At 36.5% G+C, this 14,946-nt stretch overlaps 2 protein-coding genes across 2 annotated transcripts; both read left to right on the top strand.

Moving 5' to 3' along the window:
* The first annotated feature begins 2,987 nt into the window (after window positions 1–2,987).
* Window positions 2,988–3,905, top strand: LOC149926209 (uncharacterized). The gene has a single exon (XM_090161898.1). It carries the CDS (start codon window positions 2,988–2,990, stop codon window positions 3,903–3,905), a length of 918 nt encoding a protein of 305 aa, XP_090018024.1.
* A 7,578-nt stretch (window positions 3,906–11,483) lies between these two features.
* Window positions 11,484–13,004, top strand: LOC149926208 (zinc finger MYM-type protein 1-like). Its single transcript, XM_090161897.1, has one exon. The coding sequence runs from the start codon at window positions 11,484–11,486 to the stop codon at window positions 13,002–13,004; it is 1,521 nt and encodes a 506-aa protein (XP_090018023.1).
* The last annotated feature ends 1,942 nt before the right edge of the window (window positions 13,005–14,946 follow it).

Genomic DNA, 14,946 nt, shown 5'->3' with positions numbered 1-14,946 from the left:
GCACACTATGTAGTTTCCCGTACTGGCAACAGTTGCTGGTACCAAAACCGGCGCTGCTATCGGCGATGTATATCGCACACTATGCGAGTAAAATATGAGGCTGATACCGGCGATCACGCGCTCGGACGAAATCGGTCACCCGTATCGAGTTCAACTAGCTTCAACTTTTTGTCGCTCCTCTCGGAGAACCGCTCTGACGTCACGGCACTCCTTATCTCTTCAACCAATTGGGAGCGAGAAAATATTAGACAACTTTTGAAACACCGGCGTGTTGGGATATTTCTTTCGAAAGGGTTTATTTGTTCAGTCAATAAAAACATGGCAGAAAATGATAATGTCCATTTTATTAGAAGACTGTAGGGATGTGATGTGACCGATTCGACGTAATATTCGTATATCCATAGCAAATAATGAAGTATTTTTTCTTACCTTAGTAAATTCTAGCTACGCAGCTTAATCAAATAAAAATGTTTCACTAAATTATATAACAGTTATACGTCTAGAAAATCAAATTAAAACGTAATATCTACAATACGAAAAGAGCAAAATTGTAATAATAGAAACCAAAACTAACGGATGCGCACTGCCGGTCTCGTGTATTTTGTAGCAGTGCTCCTCCTAGTGTGCGACTGCATGAACAAATTCACCGCTATCGGCAGCAAAATTCCCCGACGCCGATAACGAAAACATTTCCCCTCCAAAAGAAGTTTTGATGCCAGTACCAATTTCAAGATTTTTTTTCTATAGTGTGCGACAGCCTTAACTCGCTGTTGTTCCCAATTTTACAGGTGTTCCAACCACTAACTAAATATCCCAATTTTGCAGGTCTACTAATCACTAACGATATTCACTAATTATGCAGGACAACCCACCACTTACTATATTACCCAATTTGAGGACTACCAAATACTAACTACATTACCCAATTTTGCAAACTATTAGCCACTGACGATTTTTCAGAAATTTACTCGAAAAAATCCGTTCCTAACACCGTTTACCAATTAACCATAGCTCACGAAATTGTTTAAAATTTACTGACAAGGTTTAGCGAGGCATCTCACAATTAGAAAACCAACATTGCAAAGTCAAGAATAATTTTTTATCGAGCAAATTAACTGGTTTTTTTTACATTTTTCTATTAACGTTTTCACAGATATTTAAAGATTATTGCCTTACATAAAATAAATCCTTCGCCACAATATCTTCCTTTTCATCATTTTTCGACTCCACCTTCTTCTCCTGCTCGTCATTCGGCTTAACCATCTTTACTGTTTCTTGCTTTTCGTCCTCTTTTTGACTTCCGTTCTGTTACTCTTACATTTCGCGCTCCTGCTCCGTCTTTAACACTTTAACTACTACTTTTTTAATAAATAAACTCACAAAACTTTGGTATTTAATTAAAAAACATGTTAGCTTACATAAACGGACTACCCGTTTTTGCATCTGATTTTTAACCCCATAAATATTCTTAAGCGTTAGGTTCTACGTGGCTTTGGCCAAGCGCTCACTGCCCTTCGTAACGTCTCCGTCTTACCTTCCACAAGCCTTTGCTTCGTAACGGAGACAATGCCTTGTGGAAGGCACGACGGATACGAAACGTAGAGCCAGTGAGCGCCTAGCCTAAAACGCCACCAAACTTAAGTGGCGCTTTACACGTAGTACAACAGGAATACGGAACAACTGCCGGTTATCGCTCCCGTTTTTTTTTGTCAAATCAAACTCCGCGTAAGGTGTCTATTTCTTTATTATGTCTATGGATTTCTCCGCTACTGTTCGCTTATGTACGGCCAACTTCGATCACGTGTACCGCGCTTTAGCGGCGCCGCCAATCGATTGAATTTAACGTGTATATATTTTCCCGCCAGAGCTTCGCTACGACCAAAATTTAACGTTAGTCAGATAGGGAAAATCAACTAAAAACAACTTTTTTAAAATGAATTTTAAAAAATATTTAATTGAACCGAAAGTACGTTAATATTTAAATAGTAGTATAATATTTTTTAAAGATTATAATTTTTAATGGTGTTTAGAAATTATAAAGAGTTAAACAGAAACCAAGAACTTCCTCTCGACTATTGCGTTATACTTGAAACACATATAATTGAGTGCTGTCATCTGAAACCCTGCGACGTCACCATTGTAATTTGCCTATTGATAAAAAAATGGTAACTGTCATGGCGGGCACTATTAACACTACAGCTGTGACGTTACAAGTTTTCAAAATCGTATCAGACGACAACACTATAAATAAAACAAAAATTTAAAAGCAGATTCAATGTAACTTCAGGGTAAATATATTATTTTAATATTTTTAATTAAATAATATTAAGTTAAAGTATATTATAAGCGCAATAAATTATAATTTTAGGTTTCGACAAGTTTTAAGCTTTCGTCTTTTTAAACCTAGAATAATATTGTATATTTAGTAAGGGCCGGTTTGTAATTTTATCTGACTGAAAATGTTTTCCATAATAAAGGTACAAACTTGAACAGAAATCATCCTCCTTGAAATGCAGGCTGCAGCAGGGCCGGATCTAGGCATGTGCCAAGTGTGCCATGGCACAGGGGCCCCCGAGGTTTGGGGGGCCCCCGTCTTCGAAAGAAGTGCATTTCCATTTTTATACTACGACCGAAACCGGCATTTTTTGTTTGGAAATAGTAAATTAATATACTTTTGGTTTTCAAACAGTGAAACATTTCGCTCGCCCGGACCCTTAAATTAAAATATTTTTCTTTGCAAATAGTGAAAATTCATCTTTCCTATCTCTCTTAGGCTATTCCACTTAGCTGCTCTCGACCCCTTTTATTTAAAGTTTTCCTCCCGTAATTCAAAGTCCATCTCTCGCCTCGGCTCTTCCACTTACCTATTCTCCACCCCCTCCCTGGGGTTTTTAGTTTTACAGAGCATTTTCAGACAGCGAATCTCGTATCCGCTCTTCCATTTACCTACTAACCTATGTGGTCTAAAATCTTGTTTAATTTTAATAATGCCGCGGAAATATCACAGTGGCGCTCTCAAAAGAAAATTAAAAGAACAAAAAAACAGCAAAGAACTTTCTCTGGCACAAAACATCCCGAAAATTACATCATTTCTTAAAGTACTAGAACTTCTAGAAGCAAGTACAAGTAGTGTCAGTAATTTTAACTTTGATTCAGAGATTGTAGTTGGACCAGATAACGGTTTTTTGGAATCGGAAGTCGAAAATGATCGCACTCAACAACCTGCAGGTAATGTGGATGCAATTTTAACAAATAACAACGATAACGTCGATAGTGTGGTATCAGAGCAAATTCCTAGTACTGATCCTGCTCTCTGGCCAGATATAATAAATGAAAATTTCAAAAAATTCTGGGTTGCACGTGGTCCAAAAAGTTGCCAGAATAACGATGGAATCTTTGCTAAATCAGCTCGACGACAGACTAATCAAACCTCATCTAAACAAATCAGAGGCCCCAGGTTTTTGACAGCCATGCATTTCACAAAAAAGAAACACAACGGTGAAAACACTTATAGAGAATGGTTGTTATATTCACCTTCATTGGGCAGTGTGTTCTGCTTTGTTTGTAAGTTATTTGAAAACAGTAACCGATCAGCGTTTTCTTCAACTAATGGTTTCTCAGATTGGGGTCATGCAACCAAGTACATAAAAGGTCATGAATCAAGTTCTGCTCACCAAAATGCAATGATAGTTTATTGCACTCTCCAGCGAACCTCTGGAAGAGTTGATTCAAAGCTAACAAAACAATACCACGAAGAGACCAATTATTGGAAAAATGTTCTGAAAAGAGTAGTGGCAGTCGTAAAATTTTTAGCGGAACGAGGTCTTCCGTTTCGAGGTGATGATGAAAAAATTGGTTCAGTTCATAACGGCAACTTTCTTGGTACCATCGAGCTTTTAGCATAATTTGACCCGTTCATCGCTGATCATTTGTCTAGATTTGGAAGTAAAGAGCGAGGTATCCCATCATACTTATCAAGTACAATTTCCCACGCAGCAAAAATTGGTCGGGCCGACGGTTGGCGAAGATTGCATCGCCGACTTTTCCTTTTCGCTATCCACTGGAGAGTCGCGAATGTCACAGTCCCCCGAATACCCAGAAATGAGTCGGCCCGACGGTATTGTGTAAAATTTGGGCCAACCTTCCAGAAATGAGTCGGCCCGACGGTATTGTGTAAAATTTGGGCCAACCTTCCAGAAATGAGTCGGCCCGACGGTATTGTGAAATGTTTGGGCCAACCTTCCCGAAATGAGTCGTCCCGACGGTATTGAGTAAAATTTGGGCCAACCTTCCAGAAATGAGTCGGCCCGACGGTATTGTGAAAAGTTTGGGCCAACCTTCCCGAAATGAGTCGGCCTGACGTCTGTTTGTTTTAGTTAGACCTACCCACTAGATTGGTCGACCCGGCGTAGTTTAGTGTAATAGTAATTAGACATTTCAATGATATTGGAAATTGGACGGCATTGGTCTTTTTCATGGAAGTGTACGAGCGTTGAAATAAAATGAGCGTTAAAGATGCGGCAAGTATTTCGTAAGCGAGAAAAATACAAATACCATCTGTAGATATTTCTTTCATTAAAATTTGCTTAGTATTATATTCAACTGATAAACATGTACTGTAAAAAGGGTTAAATTCAATTGTGCATTGTTTTAGTAAGTCTAACTCGCTGTTGTAACTACTTAATTTATAATATTCTGAATAAATTAAACTCGATTGTTTCGTCTCAATTATTTAAATTAAATTAAAATTTTATACCGGGCAGGGTTTGAACCGAGAATACGTTTTTCGTAAATAACTCTGAATTGCGGAGATATCTTTGGGGGTCGTGTCGAGAAATTAATACCACTAGAGACCATTCTTCCGAGGAGAGGTATATTTTGGCTTGCCAACTTGTTTTAATATTGGTTTTGAAATAACAAAATTAAAAAAAGAAACTAAATTTATTTCAAATTTAGCTGCTAAATCAGGTAAATTTTTCCTCGGCCTTATAAGAAACTTTTTTTTAAAATTGGGCCATAGAGAGCAAATACAAGTAATATTTATTACACTTAAAAAACCAATTGCACTATAACTATTAACTTAGTAGTTTATAAAAATTTACGAGATCTTTCCTTATCACAAATTATTTGGTTCTCTTTTCTTAAAAGAACTTTTGAGCAATTAGTAAACATTTTAAAACAAAGAACTGTATACATCAATTTTATATTGGGATTTACATATCTTCTGGAGGTATACTCATCTCTTTAGAACCGAATGCGTGAGGAGTACCCTCTTTATCAATTTTCAAAAGTCTGCCTAAACGTCCGCCTTCCCTATCTTTGGCATGCTTAAACTAATTCTTCATAACAATTTCCACGTCCACATCCTTTACAATCTTTTGATCCACAGACATGCGTACTGCTTCTGCAAATTTCAATCATTTATATTAGTATCATAACAATGTCATGTCGATACATAGCAGAGGTCAAGGGCGTATCCAGTATTTTATTTCAGGGGGGTTTTGAGACCAAAATTTCAAGGGGGGGGGGGGGGGTGTTGACGATGGCTTTACAGTTTTTTGAACTAAAAAAATTTCTTACCAAAGCTTTTCTGGTGTTCTCATCTTTGACGAGTTCTTCTAATAGATTAACTTCAGCCGTAGAGTTTAGTGGAAATTCAGGAGCTCCATTCACGCTCTCCCATGCGTCTGTGTTGGGTGTGGTTCCGTTTTGGAAATTTATCTTATTTTCAAGCATAAGTTTAATATAACAGAGCATCGAAACAACGGTTTTTTTAAAAACCACATCACTCATTCCTAAAACATATAATCATAATTAAAACCCAATATTGGCAAAATATAGTAAATACAATTTTGACAATACCTTCTACTGTGCTTAAAAACGAAGTAGATTTCTTTTGAGTCACTATAATAATTATAAAGTTATTCTAAGGAACTAATGAGTAGAGTAGATTTATCTTATGTAATTTTTTCTCACCATTAGTGATAGACAATCCTTGGGAACTAGATGACGCTGTTGAAGATTTGGCACCTATTATAATTTAACGGAATTAATATGTAGAGTAGATTTATCTTATATAATTTTCTTATAATCATTAGATATAGACGTTCCTTGGGAACCAGATTACACTGTTGAAGAGGCGTCACCTACTAAACAATTATTTTATATAGTAGATCTAAATTTCCAGATGATAATAAAAATTATACCTATGGAGACTGGAATTTCTTTTGGCGATTGATTCAACATCCTTAGATAAGTGTTCATCTATAGGTATAAATCAAATTGACCAAGTGCAAATTTTTCACATAACAGCATATTAAATAGATTAAAACAGACTAATTAGATTTTAATTGAATCTCAGAATACACAAACATGCAGTTGCATAGTTAATATCTAATTAGAAACAATTATTACTCCCTAGACCTAGGTAACATTTCATCCTATTTTGTCACTGTACTTAGAACTATGGCAAGGTTGTATAAAAATAATAACTTTTAGCTACTACATTTTGACAATTAGTCTTAGCAAAAATAATTTTTACTCGCAATCTATAATACTATAAATTCTCCAACAGCTACTTTCCACTGTTACTGATTACTTTTTAAATACTTCTAAATAAGTACTAATTAAATACTACCACTAAACTTTTTATATTTTAAAATATAACCTACTCCTTAAAACAGTAGTAATCAACTTAATTTATTTTCATTAAAACAACAATTTGCTTTTTTAAAGCTATATAGAAAGCTACAGGTTTTCAGGTTTTAGTAATAAGCCGAGTGGTTTATATCATTTTATAACAAAAATCCTTATCGATATTTGTACTGTTACAAATGTGTATTTAATATCAAAACAGTTTTCTCAACTATCGGTTTTGGGATTTTTCAATAATAGGTCCCTGAGCCCAATTTTTTTTATTTTATTTTTTAAAAAAGAATAAATTGCTAGGGACTCAATGGTGCAAAAAAGTTTTGTCGGAAACAATTATTCGAGGAGTTATGGAAATTTAATGTTAAGCCTTTGTTCCCTATGTTTTTGAGCATCCCACATGTGAACTGAGTATTCTAGTGGGCATTTTTTAACAATAGTACCTTTTTGTTGCGTATTTTTTGTTTGTCATCAAGGGTTCCCGATTACAATAATGCAGGCTGCAAAAGGGGGGGGGACCGCAACTTATTATTTAGAAAATATGATCAATGTAAAATGGTTACTTTTCAGCAAGTTTTACAACGGAAAGTACGACATATTTCGAGATTTGTGTACGTGTTGGATGAGGTAGGATTGATGACGAGAACGATTCTTAAAATTCATAGATTTTAATCCTTGTTGGATAACGTATGACTGATGACGAAAAAGAAAGAGGCTGAAAAGCAACTGAAACCTTGAAATTTGTCTGTTAAAACGAATTTTTTATTGTTATAACTATTAACATAAGGGGAAGAAATCGTCGAATATTGAGAAAGGTTAGGCGGACGATGTGGACGCAATAGCGGTTTCAGATTCCACGGGTATGGAGCCAATTGCAGGGTTTTCAGGGTTGTACAATTCTTGACAAGCCGCGAGTAAAGTCAAAAACACGTTTTTCCCTTCTCGTCGTGCCCATGTCCGAAACATATACATTGCCAAATACCCAGAATACCATTGCTTTTTACGGCCACCTCTGGGCATTGCAGCCTTGGCGTGCGCCCACGCTCCCTCAATTGTATTCGTGTGAACACCTGTTTTGGGATCCTTGAAGTGGAGAGAATGGTTGACTTTAAGGTGTTCCAGATCGTGTTCCTATAGCACGTCGTACGCTTTCCAAAAGTCTGACAACACGGTGGTGCCCGGAAGGACCCATGACACGATTATGGGAATCAGAGTATCGGAATCTCGTTTCGGGACCGGGACCATAAAAAACTTTCCTGATTCCCGTTCGATCCCTCCCAAAACCCATACTCCATCGACGCGCTTACCCCTGTGAAATTTTCTTTTCCCAAACTTTGATTCGTCGACTTCGACGGTTTTGCCGGGTCCCCCGATGGCTTGACTCTGAATCATGACCACCTGATATGCCACTTCCCGACAAAACATGCGCCAGTCCACCAATGTTTGCTGGGAAATGTAGAGTTCCCTCGAAACGAACGATTGCGGATTGATGTTATAAACATAGTAGTACACTATCAGCAAAATTTCACGAAATGACAATTTTGATTTCCCAAAAAATGACCCATCACGAACCGATTTCTCTGTGTCGCATTGTTTTTTCTTTTTTTTCCCTATTGAGACGGCTCTTCGGCAGCGCCAAACAAAGCGATCAATTTTATCAGGTTTCTCTGTCAATACCATTGCATTTCCACATTTTGGACATTCACGTGATGCGGCGATCAATTTATTTTCTTGTAGCCATCCAAGTATTTGTCTAGGCGACTTACACATATCATGTATTTCAAAACTAGTGAGATACTCTTCCTCGGGGACATATTCTTCATAATCCTGAAGAAAATTATCCGCTTCGTCTGGACTATCAGGTTCAGACATAACTTACGACTTAAGCAGTAAATGAAAAGGGTATCTGGACTAACCAAACGTGCGAAAACGAAAGTAAAACCAAACCAAACCAAAAACGCCCCGAAGTAGAGCACGACACGTGACTTTTTTATATTTTTGGTGTGTACTAGGGAGTAATACTGGAAACGACATCAAGTGTTCACGTATTGGCGCCTGATCGAAATATCAAGTGTTCAGCGTATTGGCGCCTGACGGCGCGCGCACTCGCTTCGCTCGAGCGCTGGGGGCGCGCGGCGCCACCCCAACCCCATACTAAAAAAAGCGATGGGCCGTCTATAACGGCACTTAGAGGACAGTACCAAGCCTTGCGCATCAAGAATTGTCCAACCCGATATGCACCCAACCAAAATACTAACGATTTAACTATAACTCCTTAAGTATTCATTACCGTCAATTAATTTTAAGAGCAATAAAGGAATAATTTAGTCATGTTTTGCATTACCACATTGTTCTTTTTCGTCATCAGTCCCACGTTATCCAAAACGCATTAAAATCTAGGAATTGGAAGAATCGTCCTAGGGAAAATTCGGGAGCCGGAAATTCCCTGTAAAAGGCCAATGTTTTATCTGTGCCGATCACACCGGCGCCAGGTCGACGGGCGCATGCACACGCGACCAATTATATATTATTTTGAATTAACTATATCTCCGTCAGTATTTAATCCCGACAAATAATTTTAACGGCAATAGATTCCTTGTGAAAAATACAATATTATAGAACAATCAAAACAAATATTTAGGAGAGGGACCTATTCTTTAAAATAGCCTAAATGGGGACTAAGACTAATTAGGGTTAATTGACGGGCCGAGGTCAGGCCACATATATCAAACAAATATGAAGTTTATATAAAGTAACACGCAAATGTAGGTTATAATAAAGTATAATATCTTACCTCTCTTTATATTCATAAACTTAATAGTTTATTTGTGACTTTAATCTCAATGATAAAGCTAATTTAAAATCGTCTCGTCTTCGACTGGTTAAAACGGCCGCGAAATACATTTACTTTTAGTTTTACTCATAGAGTTGGGAATATTAATCTAGAGGTCCAATCAAAACGTCGGATTTCAGTATTTCGCGAAACAAGTTTTTAAAAATAAGAATACTATCGTCTGCTCTCATCGGCGTCCCAAATGACGAGAAAACGTTATCATTCTACCCATGGCGCCGTCTATCTCTCAATGGTTCGTTCAAATAAGACGCGTTTTCAGCAAAAAGATTTTTTTTCTTCAAAATAATGGATGGCGCCACGGGTCATATGATAACGTTTGCTCGTCATTTTAGAGCAGACGGCACATTCGTATTTTTCAAAAACTTGTTTCGCGAGGAGCAGATTTGATTGGATCTCTAGATTAATATTCCCAACTCAATGGTTTTACTATTAACCTCACGTTACCATAGTTTTTTTGGATCACCGTGTAAAGGGCATATTTCAAAAATAAATAGCCCAAAAATCACGAAAATAAAGAACACTACAATCTTGTGGTCCTTATTAAAAAGAAAAAATGTAATTGATCAATATGTAAGACGATTTTTTGTTGTTAAAAAACTATCGAACACAAAAAAATAATAATTTTTATGCACAAATATGCATTTTACCGCCAAACGAAACGGAAAAACCGCCAAAAAATGCTTATCTAGCCCAATCTGGCAGCTTCCAAGAAAAAATTGGCTACCGCTGTGTGACGCGTTGAAGAGAGAACCCGCAGCTACCGCAAGCCGTGCGCTCTTATCGGCAAATGCAAATTATATTTGAACGTTCCAAATTATTGTGTTATCATCAAGCGTCTCAGACACATTATAAATATGGAAGTGCTGGCCCGGGCCTTAAAGATTAAAAACTAAATAATATATATAATTTAAGTATATTTATTAACAGTTATTTTTATTTATTTGAAACAGTAGGCGGCCCTACAGTCGGCGTAATAGTCGGTCCGACTGCTATCAAGCGTCTCATACACATTATGAATAATATTCACCATATCTACTATATTAAGCAAACAATTTATCACAAATAAATTTATCTGATAGTAAAAACTAAATAATATATAATTTAAGTATAAACCCTCATATTATATTATTTACTAGCAGTGTTTTTATTTATTTGGAAAAGTAGTCGGCCCTACAGTCGGGCCAACAGTCTGTCCGACTGTTATCAAGCGTCTCATACACATTATGAATAATATTGACCATATCTATTATATTAAGCAAAAATTTATCACAAATAAATTTATCTGATAGTAAAAACTAAATAATATATAATTTAAGTATAAACCCTCATATTATATTATTTACTAGCAGTGTTTTTATTTATTTGAAACAGTAGTCGGCCCTACAGTCGGCGTAACAGTCTGTCCGACTGTTATCAAGCGTCTCATACACATTATGAATAATATTCACCATATCTATTATATTAAGCAAAAAATTTATCACAAATAAATTTATCTGATAGTAAAAACTAAATAATATATAATTTAAGTATAAACCCTCATATTATATTATTTACTAGCAGTGTTTTTATTTATTTGGAAAAGTAGTCGGCCCTACAGTCGGGCCAACAGTCTGTCCGACTGTTATCAAGCGTCTCATACACATTATGAATAATATTGACCATATCTATTATATTAAGCAAAAATTTATCACAAATAAATTTATCTGATAGTAAAAACTAAATAATATATGTAATATATATATAATATAGTATAAAAATCTTACATTATTATTAATTAGCAGTGTTTTTATTTATTTAAAACAGTAGTCGGCCCTACAGTCGGCCCAACGGTCGGTATAGCTAACACTATAAATTTGCTATCCAGGAAATGGTCCTCTAACGACTGTTATACGACTACGACCACTTTCCGACTGTTGGACCCATTTCCGACCACTTTTGGACTGGCTTGTGCTGTGTGGGTTGTGATGAATTTATAAATTTAATGGGTGAAAAAACACTTGCTGCTGTTGTTGCTGAATTAAAGCAAGCAAAGTATTTTTCTTTTAATGTCGACTCTACTCCAGACTTTTCACACGTGGACCAGTTAACATTTACTGTACGCTACGTTCATCAAGGAGAAATTGTGGAACGTTTTCTGAAATTTGTTCCAATTCTTAGTCATGCTGCTGTAAGTCTCTTTAATGTTGTTCAAGATACATTTCAAAGTATTGGTATTGACATAATGAACTTTCGTGGTCAATCATTTGACAATGCCAGCAACGTAAGTGAGAAATACACTGGTTTACAAGCTCGCATAAAAGAAATAAATGACCTCGCTGTTTTTGTTCCATGCATGGCTCACTCGCTAAACTTGGTTGGAACTTGCGCGGTAGATTGCTGTTTATCTGCTACTAGCTTTTTTGGGTTTCTTCAGAAACTCTATGTATTTTTTTCAGCCTCAACCCACCGATGGGATGTAATGAACAAACACTTGTGTTATGGAAGTGAAGACACAAAATGCCTTGTTTTAAAAAGCCTTTCGCAGACACGATGGTCTTGCCATGCTGATGCCACTAAAGCCTTGACAGACGGTTATGATGGTATAAAGTCGGCTTTGACTATTCTCGCTAATGATCCTGATCAAAAGGCTGATGTCCGAAATGAAGCTAATTCTTTAGTAAAAAAAATGAATCAAAAAGAGATAGTTTTCATGATTTTATTCTGGGACACCATCCTACAAAGATTTAATGCAACGAGTATGACACTTCAAAAAGTTGATATAGACCTTGGATCTGCAGTAAGACTCTTGGAGTCTCTTAAAACATTTGTTTCTGATTTGAGACATGACTTAATATTTCAGAAATACGAAGAGAAGGTTAGTGCAATTCCTAGTGTGGAACTATATCAGACCGATATCACTCGAAGAAAAAAGAGACGTGTTGCCCACGATGAGTCTGATACACCAGAAACAGTTTATAGTTCGGGCAGCAAATACTTTCAAATTAACACATACAACGTCATAATTGATCGACTTATGTCTGCACTTGACCATCGGATCCAATCATATTCGACTGTTCACAATTTGTTCGGATTCCTTTATGATTTCAGTGATGTGATAACGGCCGAGAGCATTTCAGCGTCAGCTTCAAAGTTGATATCTACCTATCATCGCGATCTGAGTGACGATTTCATAGATGAATTTATTCAGTGGCGAAATCTGTCGAAAACTCACATTGACAGATCAGTTATTGGTCAGCTTAAGATGATGGAATTACTTGGTTTGGAATCAACATTTACAAATGTTCACACCGCCTTGAGAATCTACCTAACATTGCCTATTTACAATTGTGAAAGTGAATGGTCATTTTCAAAGATGAAAAGAATTAAATCGGAAATGAGATCGTGTATGACGCAATCGCGTTTAAACTCGCTTTCTGTAATGTCAATAGAAACTGATCTTCTTCGTACTCATGATATTGTAACCACGTTTGCAATGGCCAAGTCCCGAAAAAAAATGTTCTAAAAATAAAAATAAATTGAATACCACATTCGCGTTAATAGAGTTAAAAATTAAGGTCTGAATTTTTTAGGGCCCCCTAAGTCTACTTTGCACAGGGCCCCCAATAGTGTTAATCCGGCCCTGGGCTGCAGACCATCTGTGTATCTTTTGGTACAAAATCATCCCGACTAATGTTTTTTAATCATAAACTTCTAAGGCTTTCTTAGCTAGTAAACTCGTGAAAAGGTAGGTCTTTTCTATTTACATGGTTTGATGTATAATGTGGTACACAACAGGAAGGCATTGTGATGAATATTTACCTATTTAGTTCCAAAGATGTACCTAAGCATCTTTTATCTTCAATTATATTAGTTTTAAGATTCTCACTCTTAAAACTAATTCGATTTACAGAAAATACTACCTAAGAACGGTTATAAACTCGTGAATTTGCTATATATATACTATTAATAAAGATTTGTTATTATTAAAGATTTATAAAGTTTAAGAGAGACATTATGAATCAAAACGCTCTAAACACCTCTACAGCATTGAAAACTTTGTATTCTAATATAGCGCCTTCGCGTAAAAACCGCGTCTCTTTTTCTTCATTTAATATTTATAAGATAATATTGTTTTTAAACTATGAATTGTACATAAGTATATTGCGAAAAGATAGTTTAACTTACTATACCTTGTTGTTTCTAAAAAGGAAAGTGGGAAACCGAAGAAAAAACATTTTTCCCCGATTTCGCTTGTATTCCCCGCCATTGGCGATAGTATGTTTTTGGTCGTATGTAGCGCCCCTATCGGGATTATTCATTCACGCAAATTAACATTAGATGCGAGGCGATTGACGGGGCTGCTAAAGCGCGGTACGCCTGATCGAAGTAGGCCGTGGCTTATGAATCCAGGGGCTATCCAATAATTCCAATGTTAGAAATTTTGTACATCTGATTTCGTGGGTACGTCAACGGAAAAAAACCCGATGGATTTATATTTTCCACCGTTGAGCTTTTTCGTCATAATGACGTCGTAAGTTGCTGAACGCTTTTATTCAGTCATCGGTGTTTTATTAAAATGGCGTTGAATTTATGGTTGTTTTACGTCAGTATAATGACGTCAGTAATGACTTCAGTCATCGGAAAAACCGGCTCTTCAAGCCGATGAGTTCGCTGAGTAACCGATGACCATTGTGACGTCAAAACCGGAAACGCGAAAAAGCGTACAGTAGGAAACCGATGTCAGCGATTACTAATCGGTGAGTCTGATGAGCGCTGCTGAACGTACCCCATATTTCAAGTTATTTCAATATTTATTGATTAAATTATTAAAGCTACTAAATTTACATGATTTCCAGTGATTTCACAGCTGATTTGTACACCTGAAGTCCCTCAGTATGAATATATCGAGAGTAGTATATTTTCTGGCAACATATCACCTTAACAAATTTGCATCCCTCCGAATTCCTCTAGTTCGAAAACGAGGCGTTTCACGATTTTGGGCGACTTTGAGGCTTCTCTTATTATAGGCTTCTGTTATGATATAATACTAGCTGGGTCCCAGCTAGAACTAAAATTCCGTGAAGACTGAGTCAGGGTTGCCAGATTCCAAGCTCTAGATTATCGTATATAGTTTTGATTTGGATCGTACCAGATTAAGAAGGATCGTAAGGCTGAAAACAGGTCAATTAAGCTAAAACGTTATTTAAAGATGAAAAAAAAACAGTTTGTTAACCTTTTAAGTCGAATACTTTAGCTCACTGTTATGTACAAAAAAACACGTGATAAAATATTTTGGAAAAATTTGCGATTCGTGGCGACAATAAACACTCCCCCGTCAAATCGCAACTTCTGCAAGAGTGTGCTTGGAAGTGGGAGTCCGGAATCTGGTAGATATCCTTTGCTTAAGATCAGTGGCCAAAGGTTTCCGCTCTAAAGATAACAGCTTTAACACGGATCGTATTTCA

Source organism: Leiobunum rupestre, chromosome 10 (assembly GCF_980474605.1).
Source record: "Leiobunum rupestre chromosome 10, qqLeiRupe1.1.hap1, whole genome shotgun sequence".
In the NCBI taxonomy this organism is placed as follows: Eukaryota; Metazoa; Arthropoda; class Arachnida; order Opiliones; family Sclerosomatidae; genus Leiobunum; species Leiobunum rupestre.
The sequence above is the reverse complement of the archived record's forward strand: the minus strand, read 5'-3'. Positions and strand labels throughout refer to the sequence as shown.